Genomic DNA, 20747 nt, shown 5'->3' on the forward strand with positions numbered 1-20747 from the left:
GTGTTTCCCTATCTCGACGACTGGCTCCTGACCGCCACCACCAGGCATCTACTAATGGACAACCTCAAAGCCACCATCTCTCTGGGTGTTTCCCTGGGGATTACATTCAATTGGTCAAAGTCTGTCTTGCTGCCCTCTCAACGCATAAAGTTTATAGGAGCAGAGATAGACTCAAGATTGATGCGCGTCTTTCTTCCTGCCGAAAGGATCCGAACTTTACAGGGCCAAGTTCAAGCTCTGATCTCGAGATCCAAAGCCCCAGCCAGGATGGTTCTACAGGTTTTAGGCTCAATGTCTGCCACGGTTCTTTTAGTTCCTCTAGCAAGATTACACATGAGGATTCTTCAGTGGCTCTTGTCAACTCAATGGTCCTTTCAGGATCTTCCCCTCAATCATCACATCATGATTACGGAAATATGCAAAGGGGACCTTCGCTGGTGGCTTCAGACATCCAACTTGGAACAAGGAAAACCCTTTGTTCTCCCCCGGCAGTGGTTACCCTGTCGACAGATGCCACCCAGAACGGGTGGGGGCATTGTCTGGGCAGGCTAGTTCAGGGCTCCTGGCTTCCAGACGAAGCTCTTCTCCACATCAACGTGTTGGAGATGAGGGCTGTACTTCTATCCCTACAGGCCTTACACAAGTTTCTTCCTCAGGGCATCATCGCCATCCACACAGACAACATGTCGGTGGTCTGGTATCTGAACAAACAAGGAGGGACCAGATCGTACCCTTTGCAGAGAGGCCATGAGAGTTTGGGAATGGGGTGTAGCTACCAACCGCTTCTTGGTAGCGACCCACATCCCGGGAAAGTCAAATGTATTGGCGGACAAATTAAGCAGGACAATTCTCTCTCCTCACGAATGGTCTCTAAACCGCACAGTAGCAGCCCAGGTTTTCGAGATGGGGGCCGTGCTGCGACCTATTTGCAACTCCACAAAACGCCAAGTGCCAAAGGTTCTTCTCCTTGATCCCACATCAGGAAGTACCAGCCATGGACGCTCTAGCACAACCTTGGCCAACAGGGCTACTTTATGCCTTTCCTCCAATTCCACTTCTTCCCAAAGTTATTCAAAAGCTTCTCAACTGGGGTCTTTAATGATTCTGATTGCCCCATACTGGCCTCGTCAGATATGGTTTCCTTACCTGAAGAAGCATGCAGTGGACGATCCGTGGACCTTAGACCTGATTCCGGACTTGCTGATCCATCAGTCGGGACATTGGCATCAGTCCCTTCAATCTTTGAAATTGACAGCTTGGCTCCTCCACTTCCGACCTTAGTTAGAAGGCACACACTAGACCCGGAAGTTGTTCACATTTTATCTTCGCCCACAAACCCACCACTAACAAATTGTACCTCAGTAAGTGGAAGAGGTTTGCTATCTGGGCTCAACTCAAGGGCTTAGACCCTATCACTGCTCCTGTCCCAGAGGTTTTGAAATTCTTAACATCCCTGTTTAATCAGGGATCTTCTGTCTCAACTATTAAAGTCCAACTAGCGGCTATCTCTAAATTCCACGAATCCACGGATCCTCCTTTGATGAGCAGCAGACTATGCAAAACGTTCATTAAAGGTGCGAGTCTATTAAGACCACCAGTTTTTCATCCTGCCTCCGTGGGATCTTGATTTGGTGCTTCACGCATTAACATCTTCCCCTTCGAACCGGCTGCTACATGCGAGTTAAAATATCTGTCTTGGAAAACGGCATTCTTAGTGGCTATTACTTCTGCAAGAAGAGTTTCAGAGCTTCAAGCCCTGTCTATTAAACCACCGTGCTTGATTTTCCACAAGGATAGAGTATCACTTAGGCCTAATCCATCCTTTGTCCCAAAGGTCTGTTCTAGTTTCTGTCTTCAACAATCTCTAGAGCTACCAGTTTTCTTTCCAAAATTCTCCAATGAAGCAGAATACACTCTCCATAAATTGGATGTTCACAGGCAATTACGCTTCTATTTAGACAGGACTCAGCAACCGTAAGTCAGACCAGTTGTTTGTGTCCTTCTCAGATAATAAATTGGGCCAAACCATCACAAAAGCTACTATCTCAAAATGGATCAGAGATTGCATAACTCAGGCCTATTCTTCTTGAATAAGCAACTTACAACATCTATCAAAGCTCATTCTACCAGAGCTATGGCTACTTCTATAGCCTTTCATTCCAAGCTCGCTATATCGGAAATCTGTGCTGCGGCTACTTGGTCCAACCCGCACACTTTCATTTCCCACTACAAATTGGATGTGGCATCTAAAGGACGAGCATCTTTTGGTTCCACGGTACTCAGGAGTGTTTTCCAGTGAGCCACCCAGGATTCAGGTGCTAGGACGCTGTCCCATCATTCAGAATGTAGGCGAGATAGGATCACATAACATCTTTTAGTTATGTACTCACCATAACTTCAGATGTTTGGGATCCATCTCGCACATTCCTAATACCCACCCTCCTTCCCCCTGCCTTGGAGATCAGAAGAGATTGAACGGTTTTGAGTTCTACTGTTTTATCTTGTTTCATCTGACGATGTTATATAAGCAGGGCGTGCATGTGTGCATGTATGCGGACAAACTAGATCTGGGGGACTGGTAGTGGTGCATCCTGGGATATAGTAAGCTCAGCCAATAAGAGACTTCGCTCTTTGGCATAAGCGTGCCGAGTCGGAGCCGAGGGATCGGCTCCGAACCCATCATTCAGAATGTAGGCGAGATGGATCCCAAACATCTGAAGTTATGGTGAGTACATAACTAAAAGTTCTTTATTATTGATATGGATAAGTAAGTTCCAAGCAGGAAAAATGTTTAGTCCCTTTAATTTTATATATAGGTTAAGCATAGTTTTGTCAAACAGAGGAAAAGTTGTGGATGATGATAGAGCTGAAGGAATTTATTTGGGAGGGGAAAAAAAGGGAAGAGTTAAGTGGAATAAGTTGATCATCCTCATAAAATAAAGTGCTTTAGGATTACCTAATTTGAATGTATACTTTAGAGCTATGCAATTAGGGCTCATATACATAAAACAAGTGTAAGGTTATCAGTCAAAGTGGAAAGGGATGATAAAATGGGGGCTAGATTGAGAAATAAGGAGAGAATAGCATTTTGGGTACAGATTCTTATGGAGAATAACAACCTTGCAGAATATTATTATTTGATGTCAAACACATCACATCTGTTAAAGCCCTCCCCTGCCACCAGGCCTTGAACAGCCTGCTTACTAGGTATCTGCTAGGGAATGCTTTGTTATGAGGAGAGGTCCATGAATGGGCTGATGTAAGCTGTTCAGTTCCATCCCCTAGCACCTCCAGTTCCAGAGCTGCTAATCAAATTAATGTTGTCTGGATCATAGTCTGGGCTTCGTGTACGCAGCAGAGCTGACTTATTTATTCAGAAGGTATTGCATTCACTTTCTCAAATTTCCCCTTCAGTCTGCTGATGTAGTTAAAGAATGCCTTATTGCTTTTAACCCAATTTGTTTATGTACTTTTAACTCTGCTTTTTTGACTAGTGCAGTTTTTGAAAGCTATGATTTATATCACAATAGTTGAGTAGTTATTTTCAATGTATTCTGCTGTTATATTCCTGTTTATGTATTTTTCGGGTATTAATATTGGAGTCTTTCACAGATGAGCATGAAGTAGGTTAGTTAGTATCAGTGTTTTACCCTGGTAAGCACTTAAAATAAATATGTACATCTTTTTCTGTGTTATAGCTCATTAATTTTGTGATTTTTTTTCCCCATTTTTTTATTGAATGTATCTGTAGTGTGTGGCTTACCTCTACTTGTTCATGAATGCAAACGTTAAAAATAAAATATCATAAAACTCATTCTTAGGATCTTGAGCATATCTTTTTATTTATTTTTTTATTTATTTTACGTTTGTTGACTAGGTTTGTCCGGCTGAGCTGATAGCCCTTCTTCAGCAGAGGCCTGGGGAGAAAAGCTCCTCAGATTTACAATGAAATTGTAAAAATAAAATGAAAAAGTATATAAACAAAAACATTAAGTTGTAAACAGTAAAAATATAGAAATTATTTACAGAGTTTAAGTTGACATTACATTTAAGGTATGTGCAGAAACAGTATGCAAGTTTATAAAACAGTATACTAAGTTTATAAATACAGCCAAGGTGGTTGCATTTCGTGAACAACCTACAGGCAGTATATAAGCAGAGATATTTTTAAGACTGAGTAACAGGCAGTTATCTAGATAAGATGACTAAGAGAGTTGACACTTAAAACCAGTGAAGGTATATTTTATTTGGGTATTGATGATAGTATCTTGTTTTTTTTCATAAGCAGGTTATTTTGTCATAGATTTCATTCGAGTATTATCAAGCATAGGACAGAGTGGCAAACACATGCATATTTTCAGAAATTCCTTGAAATGTTTGGACTTAAGTAGTTACGTGCATAAGAATTTGCATTATTTAAGAGTCAAATTATGAAAAACTTTTTTTTTTTTGTGCGGGCCACCCCCCCAACACACACACACACACACACCTACTAATTCTCAGGCAAAAGCTTTTTGGGGTTTTTTTTTTTGTTTTTTGTTTTGTAATGCTTTAGTTCAAGAAAATTTTCAATGAAAAGGAGGATTCTTATGTTGAGTCTTTCAAAATTTAAGAAACTTTTACTTGATTTTACAAGCATTGACATTCAAGAAGAGTTTTAGAGTGCCCTTTTTATTACGTGTTTGTTTTGTTAGCCACTGGGGCTAAACATGCTTCTTTATCCAAGAAGAGGTTGTACAGATAAAGAGGTTATTGAGCTATCTACAATCCTCGCACCTCTCGTTTTACCTCGTAAACAGCACAGCTGTATTTAGTTGATGTACCTCACAGTTACTGTACTTTTGCACAGCTGCCAACTGTATGTAGTGAGTAACCATGGCCACTTTAGTTACCTATTTTTGAAGTGCATCAGCCACTGATACCTAGTTTGCCACCCACGTGAAACACTTTCAAAAACCTGTAGTGTGCATGTCACCTGTAGGCAGAAGGACAGTTTAGACATCATTGCCATTCAGAGCCTTGTTTACTTGCAGCTGATTTTTCTGACCTCCTGTTGGTGTCTATATATACTTAGCTAAACTGAGATACTGTCTTGTACCTGAGGGCATACTGTTATGGACATTAACATTCCACAGCAGTAGATCCTCGAGGGGAGCAATGGTAGGAGACCAAGATTTTCATTTTTTTTCTTTTTCTCTCTCACTCTCTCTGGGTAATAAAAGTTTTACCAAAACCCTGTGCTGACACTTGAACTCGTTCAGTAGCAGATTGCAGATATTTGAGACAAATTAACAACATCCAGGTACTAATAAAGTCCAAAAAATAATCTACAGCTGCAAATCAGGATTGCAAAACTGGTGGTCCACAGAAATTAGTCTGATTTGGTACCAAAGCCTAATCATTTTTCAAATACATAGTTTGTTGCAGGGCATGGTTACTAAGGCATAGTATTGTTAATTGTGTAATATAGTTCATGCTGGTGTAAAAGATTGTTATGAGATCAACCTAGGGCACTTATACTAATTTTATTATTTTTGCAGGATGCAGAGAAGCGTACCCCACTCCATGCAGCTGCTTTTCTTGGAGACCCGGACATCATTGAACTGCTTATCTTGTCAGGTAATGTTCAGCCTATTTTTTTTTTTTCTTGACTGCCAGCAAGTCATTGATTACTTCAGGTTACCTCAGCTTCTCTGTCTTTGAGGATCTGGGATATTTGTACTGTGTCTCATAGTTCATTCTTTATCTGTTTTCTGGCTGACATTAAGCAAACCTTCTTTTATTTTACTTTCCAGAAACTCACAGTAGCACATTATAACTTGTAGACATATTCCTTCATTGAAACTGTGTGTAACCATGTTCCATTTGTATGCACACAAATGTTCCACTTTAGTGAACACTTACCTGGAGTGAACGTGTCACTTGTTCTACCAGGAAATGTGTAAATTTGTTCTGTGTGTGTGTGCATGTATGTGCGTGTGTGCGCATGCTTTCACTTTATTGTCGTTTATATAGAATTGCACCAATAGTCATTCTTGTACTATTTGCCAGTAGTTTAAAAAAATGGAAAACTCACCAAGAGCTATGACCTCAGGTTGTCATACTCAAAGGAGGAACATATCCAGTCCTGGAGATTACCTGACTGGCACTCGAAAACTTGTTTTAGCAAGTTTGCTCAGCTGCTAGTGTTGCTTTTGCACAGTGCCAGGTTCTGCAGTTCAGTTCACTGCTTGGCTGGAGTGCCTTCTTTAGAGTTTTATGTCCTTCCTGTCTATATGAATATTTACTGGGTACTCCCTTATCTCATAAATGTGATATGGATGACTTGTCATACCCTGTACAGGCAATTTCAAGGAATGTGTAAGATATGGTAGCGCATAAGTATGTGTGTGTCATTTAGTGGACTTGTGCCTCATTCAGGATTAGGTATTCATCATATTGATCACTGCTGCAGTAGTCTTAGCTATACGAGTTATATGGTGCCAAGGTTGTTCAGGGCACCTTCCACACACCCAAATTGTCAGGCAGTTCAAGCTGAGCTGACTAAAATACAAGTTTGGGTGCAAAGCCCTTCAGAGCTTTACTGTTGCTGAAGATTATGCCCTCTGAGGTTTTTGAGGATAGATGATCTGCTTGTGCTTTCTTTTGGCAGCTAATTTCCCTTTGGGAAAAAAAAAACTTAAATTTTCTTAATTTTACTGATTTATTATTTTCTTGTTCTTGGACTGTCTTGAGACTGTAACTTACTTTTAATCAAACCACGCTTTTTTCCTTAGTTTAAAAGTAGTGTAAATTAAGTGAAAACATATTTTCTGTGGAATTGTTTATTTTATTTGGTGGGGGTGGCATAGTGTTTGGAAGTGATTTTTATTGTGTTTTTCCTGTTAAAAAAAGAACTTTTGTGGACTAGTAGTTTTACCAGCATTTGCCTTTTTTTCCCCAGGAAAGAGAGAGAATTTTTGCCTTGACCATGGAACAGAGTACTGGTCGCATAACAGGCCAGCAGTTTGCCTTAGCCACAGGTGGGTGGCTCTGCCATGGCCATTTGTTTTACCTCAGATCCCTCATCTTTTACTATAGATCCCTCTGGTTGTAGCACCTAAAGACACTACATCCTCTGCTGCGGTTGGGGTCTCCTCAGTGGCCAAGGGTGCCACTTTTGTTGGTCCCAGGAGAGGGAGTAGGAAAGGTTGCCCTGTTGTGTCAAAAAAGGTTGTACCCATCCTTGGTAAAGCAGCTGCTTCCATTAGTAACATGGTTGGCCCCATTTTTTCTGTCAAAAAACAGAAAACCAAGTATGTGTCAACTTCTCAAATTTCCCTCGAAAGGAGTAGTTTATTGGGTCTGACTCTGGGTTTAATTCAGGCTGTTGATCCTTCTTGTAAAGTAGTTTCTGGTAAAAGTAAGAGAAATTCCACTTTTCCTGAAGAGATTCAAGATTGTGAATCTAAACAGGAAGGTCAGTTTTTTCCTCAGATTTATTATTCAAAGGGGATAGCTCAGTTTCTGATTCTCCCTATGGGGGTTTCTCTTTCTCTGAGATTATTGCTAAAATGTAGCAGTGTTTTCAGTGGGAGAACACTAAGGCTTCTCAGTCCCCCAGAAAGTAATATTAATTGTTAAATAAGGAATGTTAAGTTGTCAATCTTGCCTTCATTCTTGCTTGATGGGTTTGGCTCCGACTCGGCACTTTGCTAAGCTCGAGAGTCACTTTTACCAGCTCGAGGCAGCCCCATATCCCATGATGCAAGGCGGTAAGTACCCAGATCTCATTTGCCGCTTCGCTGATGAGGTCCTCCTTTTGCCAGCTCCTGGTAAGTGTTAGTTTTAAACTACTGTTTGCCCCTAAAATTTTATAATATTAATTTTTCTTTAGAATACCTTCATTTTTACTTAATTGTAAGCCCTTTTCTGACTAAAATTATTTTTCCTTCCCCTTCTTTTAGTCAGGCCTTCATTCCCTCCCATCCCCCCCCCTGTTAGGGTGTGTGTGTGAGAGGTTAATTATTGTTTAATCTTTAGTTGTCTGATTGGGACTGTGTGTGTGTACTGTTTTGTGTACAACCATGTCCAAAGAGCAAAGGGTCTCAGGCTTTAAGAAGTGTGACTCGTGCTGTCAGAAGATGTCTCTGACAGACGGTCACACTTCTTGCTTATATTGCCTGGGACCTCTCCACCTGCAGGACTCCTGTGCAATTTGTCATTCCTTTAGCCAGAGAGTCCTGCAGGAGAGAGAAATAAGTTGATTTTAAGGGGTCTCCTTAACCGGAGGGCTCTCCGCCAAATCGGCTCGAGCAAGACTTCCAAGTCTTCCAAGGCCCAGGCTTCTGTATCTAAGCCGGTGGCCTCGGCTCCGACTCGAGTCTAAATCGGCTCCGGCTGGAGCCGATCCTGTCTTACCAAAATCTTCGGCACCGATGGCTATCGGTGCCGATACTGCTATGGTCACATTGGTGTCGGCTCCGACTGGCTCCGACCACCATGTGGCTCAGGCTTCGGTGTCGGCGCCGACCGGCACCGACATCGTTACTGTTATGTCTGTATCTGCTCCGGCTGGAGCCGATGCATCGAAACTTTCATTCGGAGCCGAAAAGTCATCGGCTCCGTCTGGATCTGTGATTTCTTTGGCTCCGATGGTTCCTTCGAGGAAGAGGTCCAGGTCCCCTTCCTTGGAACCGATACTTTCGGCTCCGGCCTCACCTCTCCTTTTGGAGCGGAGCCATTGGAGCCAATCATCAAGGTCGTCCAGGCTTTCAGACCATGATTTAGAGAGGGTGGTAAGTAGATTGTTGAAATCACAGGCACTGGCCCAGATGCTTCATAGTCCGTCTCAACAGACGACTATTAGTCCACACCCTCTTCAAGTTCCTCCTTCGACTCTACCTCAGAGTTTGGAGCTGGAGTCTTCGGGGATAGTTACTGCTATGGCTGAGGGGCAGATACCCCCCCTTCTGCACCCTCGGCATCTACTCTTATCTCCTCTTTGAGACCTTCCTTGGAGGGATTCGGTGGTCGGGCTTCCCTGGTCTCCTCCGAGGGGTGAGTGGCATAGGGCCCTTGTCCGACTCCGCTCTTCCCCTTGGAGCCTCGGCCTTGGTGAGCTCGGCTCCGACATCTGCCTCGGAGCCTTCCCTTTCGGTGGGCCCTGGAGTCCCGGTTTCTTCGGAACGGGTTCTCTCGGATCTCCCTGGGAGGGGGGCCTTCGAGGTGATGAAGAGTGTGCTGGCCACTGGGCTCAGCCAGCAGTCTATTCCCTTAGCTCCTTCCTCTACAGTGCCTGTCGATATCTCTTCCATCTCTCTTGCTCCCGGACCTAGAGATCCACCGCCTCAGGTTTCCCCACTGGGAATAACCCCCTCTTCCGAGGATTCTCCTGACCAGTCAGGGGATCCTCCGCGCAAGAGGACTTGTAAGAGCAAACACCTAGACTCCCCTGAGTCTATCACTTCAGATACCGACTTAGATGAGTCGGAAGGATCCCCAAGATCCCCCTCTGAGGATGTCTCCTTTTCAGACATCTTAGAACTCCTAAAACAGAGGGGAAACTGGCCCTCCACAAATCCCTCTGAGGATGAGTCGGTATACCTAGAGGCGTTCGTATCTCGGCCCTCCACCTCCTGGGTGTCTCCGCCTTTCGACCCCCTTATGGAAGTTATTGCTCGAAAAGCTTGGGCTGCTCCTGACTCTGTAGAGCCAGTTCCTAGGAGGCCGTCTAAATTTATTACAGCCCCTTCGGAAAAGCAATTCCTTACGAAAGGTGTCCCTGTTGATGCCATGGTTGTGGCGGCTGCCACTAAGAAGGAACTTGCAGATCCTTCTGTACCAGTCCATCCTCCTAATAAGGATTCTAGGACCATGGATAGGTATGGCAAGCGGATGTTCTCTTCAGCGACCTTTGCTATGCGCTGAACTACTTATGTCACTTCACCAGACTCCAAAGGGACATCCTTAAGGAACTAGGTGAAGTAGTGCAGGATCCTACGGCTGCAGGGGCTCAAGAGAAAATTGCTTCTCTGCTAGGAATCCTTAATTCTATAGCTAACTCCTCCATGCGACTGATATCATATGCAGCAGATGGAGCGTGTAGAGCTGCGGGTACAGGGGTGGCTCTTAGACGTCAATCCTGGATGCGGCTCTGTAATTTTGCAGATCCCTTTAAGGCGTCCTTCACAAACTCTCCCTTTGATGGGTCAGCTTTGTTTGGCCCTCAAGTGACTTCATACATTGACCAGGTGTGAACAGGACGGCAAGACTCTTTCTGCCGTAGGGGTCCGTTTTTCCACCCCTTCTAGACCTTACCCCAAAGGACAGAAGGGTGGAAAGATGTGGTTGCGCAAATCCCAAGGAGTCACGCCGGATACACGTGGTCAGTTTACCCCTAGAGGCAGAGGGGGTAATAATAACAGACGCCGCTCTAGAGGCAGAGGGGGGTCCACAAAACCAGGGAAGCAGAGAGCCTCTCTCTGACAAGCCCTTCCAGCATCCCTGAGATGTTGCCCGACTGTCCATCCTTGGAGGCAGTCGGGGGAAGACTATCGCTGTACCCAGAAGCCTGGCGTTCCCTTTCTCAAGACAGATGGGTACAGTCGATTATATCCGAGGGTTACAAAATTCCTTTCGAGGAAAGTCCTTTCTCTCACAAAAATTCCCTTCCAGATGTACCACCCGGTCTAAGGGAAGTTGCAGAGTTAGAAGTATTAAAGCTTCTACAAAAAAGAGCCATTCAGCCAGTTACAACAGACCATTCAGAGCCGGAATCTACTCAAGATTATTTTTGGTCCCCAAAAGACGGGAGACTGGAGACCAATATTGATCTCAGCAGACTCAACAAGTCTGTGAGGAAGACAAGATTTCGAATGGTCACACTTCAGTCAATTTTGCCCTTCCTAGAGAAGGACAACTGGATGTGCTCAATAGATCTTCAGGACGCGTACTGTCACATAAAAATTCACAGACGCTCCAGAAGATTTCTCCGCTTTCGGCTGGGGTCCAGTCATTTTCAATTCAGAGCCCTGCCCTTTGGTCTCACTACAGCCCCCAGAGTGTTCACCAAATGTATGGCAGTGGTCACGGCTCACCTGAGACGTCAAGGATTCCAGGTGTTTCTGAATCTCGACGACCGGCTCCTTTCAGCCACCACCAGGCATCAACTTCTTCAAGCCAGGGATTACACACTAAATCTCTGCACTCAATTAGGAATTTCGATCAACTACGAAAAATCCTCCTTATTGCCCTGCCAGTCTATTACCTTCATAGGCGCAAACTTAAACACTGTTTGGATGTCAGCAACCCTCACAGACCAAAGAATCTCAGATATACAAGGTCATGTGAGGATCATCCTTGCCAGCAAAAAGGTGCAAGCCAGAATGGTTCTGAAGGTGTTGGGCCTCATGGCTGTGGCTATTACCCTTCTTCCTCTGGCCCGCTTCTACATGCGTCTGCTTCAATGGATGTTGTTCACTCAGTGGTCTTACCAACAACTTCCAATGCGTCACCAAATCCTGGTGACACAAATTTGCAAGAATCATCTTTCATGGTGGATTACTTCTCCCCAGATTCACCAAGGCAGACTCTTTGTATCCCCGGCCCCGGTAGCCACTGTCACTACGGACGCCTCCCTGATCGGGTGGGGGTCATTATCAGGGCAGGATGGTTCATGGGACGTGGCAACCATTCGAATACCACCTGCACATAAATGTTCTAGAGATGAGAGCAGTGCAAGCCCTCAACGACTTTCTTCCCTTGGGAACAATTGCAGTTCACACAGACAACATGTCTGTAGTATGGTATATCAACAAACAGGGCGGAACCAAGTCCTACCCCTTGTGTCAAGAAGCTCTCAGACTTTGGCAATGGGCGATCTCCTCTCATCGGTTTCTGGTAGCAACGCATATCCCTGGGAAAACCAACATTCTAGCGGACAGATTGAGCAGAGCTATTCTCATGCCTCACGAGTGGTCTCTCAAACAATCTATAGTGGAGGAGATTTTTCTAGAATGGGGCCCATGTTGCGATCTTTTGCTACTCCCCAAAACAGCAAATGCCCAGACTTCTTTCTCTCTTCCCACTGCCAGGCCATCCCCAGAGACGCTCTAACCCAGGATTGGCCCCAGGGACTTCTTTATGCCTTCCTCCTTTCCGCTGATTCCACAAGTTCTCCAGAAAGCCACCGCTTTGAGAGCCAAAATGATTCTCATTGCTCCCTATTGGCCTCGACAAATTTGGTTCCCGTTCCTCCATCGTCACCTTTTGGTGCAGCCGTGGCATCTGGACCCAGTACCAGACCTTCTGATTCACCAATCGGGTCAGCTGCACCGGTCTATCCCTTCTCTCAACCTCACAGCATGGTTGCTCCACTTCCTTCCTTAGCCAGGCTTCCTATGATCTCTAATCCAGTTAGGGATATCATAGTGGCTTCCCTGAAATCCTCTACTAGAAGGATTCATACCAGCAAATGGAAACGCTTCTCTTGTTGGGCAAAAGCTAAAAATATAGATCCTTTTACTGCTCCTGTTCAAGCAGTTTTGGATTTCTTAGCGGAAATCTTTCACGCAGGCTCTTCATCTTCCACGGTCAAAGTTCAGTTGGCTGCTATCTCGAACTTTCATGTCGGGTTTGCAGATCACAACATTATGTCCCACAGGCTTTGTAGAGCCTTTTTAAAAGGAATCTTTCTCCTGAAACCTCCAGTCAGGAGTCCTCCTCCTCAATGGGACCTAAATTTAGTGCTGACATCCTTGATTCTTCCTCCCTTCGAGCCAGCTGTTTCATGTTCCCTGAAATTTCTTTCATGGAAAACACTCTTCCTGGTTGCTATTACCTCGGCAAGGAGAGTGTCTGAACTTCATGCTCTCTCTGTTCGTCCCCCTTATTTGGTCTTCCACAAAGACAGGGTATCCTTGAGAACTAATCCGACCTTTTTGCCTAAGGTCGCCTCAAAAAATAATTTGAACCAGTCTGTTGACCTTCCTGTATTTTTCCCAAATTACTCAAACAGATCGGAACAAAAATTACATTATCTTGATGTTCACCGCCAACTCAGATATTATTTGGACAGAACAAAACAATTCAGGAACCGATCAGCTCTTTATTTCTTATGCTGAGAACAAAAAAGGCCTTCCTGTCTCCAAAGTGACCTTATCTAGATGGCTTTCTTCTGTCATCTCTGAAATCTATCAGCTCAGGGGAAAACAGCTGTGCTCAAAACCTAAAGCGCATTCAACCAGAAGCTTAGCCACTTCCACAGCCTTTCAGGCTAGACTTCCATTAGACACTATTTGTGCAGCAGCCACTTGGGCCACTCCTCATACCTTTGTTTCTCATTACAAATTGGATTTGGCCTCCAGGGATAGAGCCAGTTTTGGCTCTACAGTTCTCAAGAGTCTGTTCCATGGAGCCACCCAGGATAGAGGTGCTAGGGACGCGGTCCCATCAAGCAAGAATGAAGGCGAGATTGACAACTTAACATTGAGAAGTTATGTACCTACCGTAACGTTCCATGTTAGTTGTCTTCTCTCGCCTTCTTTCTTGCGACCCTCCCTCCTGCCCCCTGGCCTGGACAGACCTTTTCTCCCTACATGGAAGAATGCTTCTTAAGACCAGACAGTTCTGGTCTTCCTTACCCATCCTTCAGGTTTTTTCTGCCTTTCTTTCTTCCTTCTGGGAAGTTTTTTATGCTAGGTGTTATTGCCTATAGATAACAAATGAGATCTGGGTACTTACCGCCTTGCATCATGGGATATGGGGCTGCCTCGAGCTGGTAAAAGTGACTCTCGAGCTTAGCAGTGCAGTCGGAGCCGAGGATCGGCTCCGAACCCATCAAGCAAGAAAGAAGGCGAGAGAAGACAACTAACATGGAACGTTATGGTAGGTACATAACTTCTCATTTTCCAAAACCTACACCCATTCTTCCTGTTCTGTCAGCTTTAGAGGATGAGTGTTTTATTGCCTGCACTTTTCCTGTTAGTCAGCCAGTTGCCATTAAAAAGGCAGATGGGATGTGTAAAACCCCTCTGACTTTTACATTTTTTACACACTATTTTTAACCCTGACCCAGTAGTTCATCCCACTACTGCTAAGCACTTAGTTAATTCCAATCCTGTTTCTGATAAAGATTGGAAAATATTTTTTTCAAGCACCTTTATTGAATTATCACTTGTGACATAGACAATTGACATTATATAAAAGTAATCAAACTATATTAACAAAACAAATATTATACTTCATATATATTGCTATATATCATGTAACCTAAGCAACATTACATAAGTTATTCAATTCCTGCCTTATGTTTTTAAGCAAGAAACATCTTTACTAAACTATCACTACATAGGCAGTCACACATTTTCATAAATTAAAACAAACTACTCTGACACAATCCTAGCTGCAAGCATCTTACATCAAAAGCCATACTGACACATTCCCAGTTGCAAAAATTATGCATCGCTTATAACTTACCCAAACTTTCTTATTCAAACTTTACAGAACTCAATTACTTCCTGTCACCTTTTAAACCTCATTCTTCCCTTGTATGTATTGTTCCCACAATTTCCATTTTTCCTATGTAGTTTGCTTGTATCATTTTCTAAAGATCTCTGTTCCAGTTGTTTTATCTTTATTACTGTATTCACTACTTCCAGTATAGTTGGTTTAGATTTTGATTTCCATTTTCTAGTAATTGCTTTTTTTGGCAGCCAGCATTATGAGACACAACAGGTCTTTACCATGTCTAGGCAATTCCGATTCTGTATCATAGCTCAGAAAAATCATCTCCCTCATCAACCAGTCTGCCCACCCAGCATTTCTGACAATTCATTCCACAGGGAATCATTTAAGTCCGCCAACTCACCGCACTCCCAGAAAATATGTTCCCTATTACCTCTTTCTTCCCCTTCACACCTTCAACATTTGCTGTCTGGCTGAGGAAAAATTCTCTGGAGTCTACTTGAGGTGTAAAAATATCTATGTAAACATTTCCAGGTAAAAACCTAAATCTTCTAGGTTTTGGTGCATATTTGGGAGACAAACATATATTATCCCTTTGTTTCTCTGTGAATTGCATTTCCAGTCACTCTTCCCAATCCTTTCTAACTTCCTGTGATTGATTCTTGTAGTTATCATGCAATATTTTATATGCTCTACTAATTATTCCTTTTTTAATGGCTGTTTCTGTTCTAGATTCTATTAAAAACTTTACCAGTACTGGTCTTTTGTTTAGGACCCCCCCCCTATTTCCTTCTCTTTGCTTATACGCTGATATCAATCCCTGATAGGGAAGGATATCTCTAAACTGCAGTCCAAATAAATTCTTGCCGTCTTCCCATTCTGTCATCTTTCCCTCTCTAGTTATTTGCTCCCAATACCTTGGTTCCTTTGCCAGTTTTTTCAATAAATTCCAGCCTCCTCTTGCCTGTAATCTTTATTCCTAATTGCAGTCATCCCTATCGGCAGAATCTCCTTTCTGCATTCCTGTGTTGGTTTAGTTCTTAGAATAATTTCTGCTACCTTATGGATATAATATTCTGTATGATTATTATTGGTCTCCTTAAAGGCTTGCATCCAAAATCCCAGTCTCTCCTTATTTCTTGAGCTTCCCCCCTGTTTCATCATCATCATCCCTTTCCACTTTGATTTGAGTTTTCTGCTTGTGCAGTGTACAGGAGTCTTAACTTTGTAGCTCTGAAATACCCCTTCAAACTGGGTAACCCCAGTCTGCTGTGTTCTACTGGAAGAGTCCGTTTATCACACTTGACTGTTGCCATCTTCCCCGCCCAGATAAAGTCTCTCGGCTCTTTATTAATTGCCATCTACAGCTACTCCTCTGGTTGATAAAAATGTAACTGACCTGTGTATAAGACTAAAGAGACTAAAATATTTTAACTGCTTGTATCTTATCTGTATCCATATAACAAAGCTTCCATTTTCTCAGATTTTGCATTGTATAATATTTTATTTGGTCTCTTCCCACATATCCTTAGCTGCCACACTAGAATCATTTTTAATCCATTCTCCTAAATACTTAATTTTATCATGTCCCGTAAATATGGATATTCATGAACTAGTTCTTGTGTGGGTACATAATGTACCGCTATTGCCTTTGCTTTAGCTTCATTCATTTTGTATCCTGAAAAGATCTAAAACTGCCTCAAAATGTTCCACAACACTGTAATGTTTTCTTCTTATTTTGTCAGTTATAAAATATCATCTCTGCCAGGTTTTCTTGACTACCATACCAATTATATCCTTGAATTTCTGAGTCCCTTTTTTGCCAATGGTTCTAAATGTAATGCAAATAGTAAAGGGGAAAGAAGACACCCCTGCCTGGTTCCTCTGCTCTAGCAGAAATTATCATAGAGGACCCTACTCACTTTTATTTTTGCCTCCAGTCCTTCATATATCCTCCTAATCAACCTTATATTTTTTTCAGGAAAAGCAAATGCTTCCATTGCCCTGCTAATAAAGTCCCAACTTACTCTGTCAAATGCTTTCTCTGCATCAAGACCCACCAACATTGATATTTTCTTGCATTCTGCTTCCCTCTGGATCATCAGTGTTCTGTTAATGTTTTCAAATGTTTGTCTCCCCTCCACAAAACCAAATTGATCCATAATCTATCAGTTTTGGCATTGCTTTTGCCATTTTGTTAGACATTATAAACACGAACACTTCATAATCATGGTTTATTATTGAAATGGGCCTGTATGAAGCTGGATCTGATGGATCTTTACCCTCTTTAGGTACTACAGCTACCATTGCTTTCTTCCAGGATGGTGGTACTTCTACTCTTAAAAATACTGTTAAACAAACCCTTCCAGAGCTTAATAATTTTTTGCCTCCTAGCTTCCAAACTTCCACAGGAAAATACCATCTGTTTCTGGGGACTTTCCTGTAGATTGGTTATACTACATCATTTTTATCTAATCTCCTCCTATCCTAACCATTAGTAATTGAGCCTCATCTACCTCTAACATTTGGATATTTAATTTTTCCATAAACCGTTCCATTTGTATCTCCTGTTGATGTTCATACTTCTCTGCTTTATAGAGAGTCTCAGAATTTCTGATCTTTACAGGGTCTCCTGTTACCTTCCTTTTTATAGATTCCCTAAGTTTGGTGACAGTGCTTTCTACTTTCAGTTGCCAGAGTAATTTTGCTAAAAGTTTTTGTGCTGTAGTTGTTATTATCAAAAAACAGTTGCTTAGCAGCAGTCCAGTTCTTCAAAGCTTGTGCATATTACAGAGGTAATCCCTTATTTTCTGCCTGGCATTCTGCAGTTGATCCTCTTCTTGTTCTGTGAGATTTCCCTTAGTCTGCAGCACTTCAACATTTGTCAGTCCCACTAAATAATTCTTGTCAATTCATAACCATAGCTCCCTTTCTTTTATTTCCACCCTATTTTTAAATTCCCCCTTAATTTTATCCCCACTCCCTACGTATATTTTCAGAAGAAATTTCTGTCCTCTCTAACAGCTCCTGAAATAATCTCCACAAAACATTCCTTAAATTCTTCTCTTTTCAATAGATAGGTGGGAAAGCACCAATATCTCATTTTTATTTCATTAACATGTGGTTTTATTTTAGCTATTATCGGGTAATGATCTGAAATAGTTATTGGGTGACTGTCAAGACCTTTAATTAAATGTGCATTTTCCTGTAAAATGTAAATTCTGTCTAGCCTAACCAAGTTTTTATATCTTGGAGAATAATCTGTAAATTCACTCCGAACTCCTGTTACTGGATTCACATCTTCCATGCCAAGTTGCCAAGTATTTTCATAAATAACTTCAAAAATCTGCCACCTTTTGTTATATTTTCCCTTCTGCCCCCCCCCCCCGACATATCTTTAGTGTTGCAAGTCAGATTTCAGTCCCCACCTATAAACTAACAATCCTTGCTGAAAACTGATTTTTTTTTTTCTCTGAGAATTTTCCTCAGCTCTAGTATAGCAGTTTTAGGTGGAATGTAAATACATGCCAGGGTAATTCTCCTCCCTTACCAGAAAATAAGGTTAAGACAGTGATAAAGCCGAAACTGAATTGCCAGATGCACAAATCCAATAAGTACAACTCCAGACAAACGCCAGGTACTTTAATAAAACAACAAAGCTTTCGGATTATAAATCCTTCATCAGTGTTAGAATACTTATACTGAATTCTAAAACCTTAGTCAATTAAACATTATCATGTGACTGTTTGACTGTTTAAAGTTTTAGAATTCAGTATAGGTATTCTAACACTGATGAAGGATTTGTAATCCAAAAGCTTTGTTGTTTTATTAAAGTATCTGATGTATGTCTGGAGTTGTAATCCTCCTCCCTTGCCAGTAGCCCCTTAGCACTACAAATCTACCATTATCTTTTTTATCTTCTATCACTATTGGAGCTCCTTTTGCAATTAATATAAGTACTCTTCTTTTCCTTTGTCCCACGTATTCTGCTGAGTGACCATCCTGAAAGCCTTTCTTTATTAAATTCACATGTTCATTTCTTTCTAAGTGCGTCGCCTGTAACATAGCTATTTACACTCTAGAGTTTTTAATATAGTTCACTACTCTTTCTTGTTTGTATTTATCTGTGAGACCATTTACATTTAAAGATATTAAAGCATCATTGTATTAAGAAGTTATTATTCTCACCCTTTATGTGTAACACGTTGTTTGTTAAATGTCTAGTTCCAGCTTTTGTTACATACATACGCTGTTTGACAGGTTGAACTTTTATACAATTGCTTCTTGCCATATCCATTTGAGCCTATGTCATATCCTGTAAAACTTTTTGTTTTATTGAAAGCCCTCAAACAAAAATAAAATAAAATGAACACATCCCCAATATCCCTAAAACCTATTAACGTAATACTAACATAGAAAACTATGTACACCTTCAAATATTGAAGTTTTAATCTCCCAAAGGTCCCAAACTGACAGCCACACTCAAACTTTAGTTAACCTAAAAGAAAGATTATCCATGTCAAGATGCATGGTGCAACCTTTGCTTCTGCTAAGTGCTGATTGGTTTTTGTCTTATATTTATAGCTCTCCCACATGGGAAAGTCCCAGAATGCTTTCACAGAACATTACCTTAGGAAGACCCCTGAGTGCCTTCAGAGAACATCATCTCCAAGCCAGTTTCTCTTCTTTTTTTCCCCTCAGCCAATCACTCTCCATCAGAATGTAGCCAGTTTCTCTTTATCAGATTGTTTCCATGGAGACATGAGAACCAGACAAACCAGTTTCTCTTATCAGATTGTTTCCATGGAAACATGAAGACCAGCTGCAGAATTGTTACTAAGCATACATATATTTGCTAGAAAAAAAAAGCCTCATAATATTCAGTGTTCCTTTTCATGTAGTTGCTGTCTCTTAAAATTCATTACTAAATCAATCTAAGGTCTTTAAACCAGTCATTCCCCTATGGAAGTATAAGAAAAAGTACATTTGTTTTTCTTTTGTCGTGCTTTTAACCAGGTTTTTTTTTTTTTTACATTGCAGTACCTACATTTCTTTAAACTGAGCAAGAAGAAAGAGAAAAGGGAGAAAGAAAAAAGAACAGCAGCACCCATTTGCAATCCCCATTAGACTTAAAAATATCTGAAAAAAATTTACTTTATAGCATGTAAAGAAAACCACATGCCACAAAATTGGTACTATTTATGAAAAAATTATTTACTTACAGTTAACTCCCCCCCCTTCCCCTCCCCATAGCACATTTCCAAATATTAATGACATAAAGTAGGGCATATGCTTTAGAAACCCCACAAGTCCAGCAAATTCAGAAAAAGTCCAGCATTACAAGATTTCCTTGTTCTGTCATATTTCACAAATATAATTATTGCATTGTAATCCCATATTAGGTTACTGGTTTTATGACTGTTCATCTCCAAAATCCTGCCTCTGCTTCATTAACTCTCAGTTCTTCTAGTCAACGCTTGTGCTCACTTCCTTCTCTCCATTTTCCATTGAAAAATTTAAAATGGTTTCATAGGTACAGTCCCTCTGTGGTCTTTATTACCAGAGGACATGAAGCAGAATCCTTCTGTTTAACAGCTTACTTTTTTTGAACAAACTTTTTTATTTCCTCCTTAGCAAGTACTTCATCAAAAATTGATTTTGTCCCTCCATGATAGAATACCTTGAAGACAGCTGGGTACAGCAGTTTGAATCTCACACCTGCATCTCGATATTCCCGGAATAGTAGAATAAATTTGCTCCTCTTCTGTCTGATGTACAATGAGTAATCATTCTCCCACTTTTAGTGCTTTGTCCTTCTGCCACAATTTTGTCAGAATCAACTCCTTCTGCTGGTTGGATTGCATCTTTACTTTTAAAGCTGTAAGTTGCTTTCTTCTAGCCAGGTTTGCAGCATACAGACAATGTGCCATTTCAGCTAATAACTCCTGCTGTGGAATACCAGTCCAGTTGCTTATATGTGCTTCTATAAAGTTAATGCAGTCTGTTCCGTTCCTTCCAACTTCTCCAGTATAGCTGAAAATCTTAGGTTTTCCTTACATGCTCTGTCCTCGATTCTGTTTTTTTGAAACATCTCTTCTTGAGCAGTCTCATATTCATCCAGCCTTTTCTTAATTTCAGCCTCTGATTTTTTGCAGCTTTATCATGTCATCTGAATATCTGTTTCAAGCTTCTTCCATTTTTTTCCAGCCTTTTGTTGTTAGTGTTGATATACTCCATCAGTGTTTTGTTTATTTTAACCAGGTCTGTGTGCAGTTGTCTTGTATCTTACTGTAGGTTACTGG

At 41.7% G+C, this 20747-nt stretch overlaps 1 protein-coding gene across 3 annotated transcripts in view; it reads left to right on the forward strand.

The window, feature by feature from the left end:
* Nucleotides 1-20747, forward strand: part of ANKRD44 (ankyrin repeat domain 44) — a 1254083-nt gene that overhangs the window by 513889 nt on the left and 719447 nt on the right. For all 3 annotated transcript variants that reach the window (XM_044060611.1, XM_044060613.1, XM_044060612.1), the window contains exon 3: nt 5541-5619. In XM_044060611.1, the coding sequence (XP_043916546.1) occupies nt 5541-5619 (79 nt within the window). The remainder of the gene's footprint in view (nt 1-5540; nt 5620-20747) is intronic.

The sequence above is a fragment of the Protopterus annectens genome, chromosome 2.part0 (assembly GCF_019279795.1).
Source record: "Protopterus annectens isolate FY-2018-M chromosome 2.part0, PAN1.0, whole genome shotgun sequence".
Classification (NCBI taxonomy): domain Eukaryota; kingdom Metazoa; phylum Chordata; order Ceratodontiformes; family Protopteridae; genus Protopterus; species Protopterus annectens.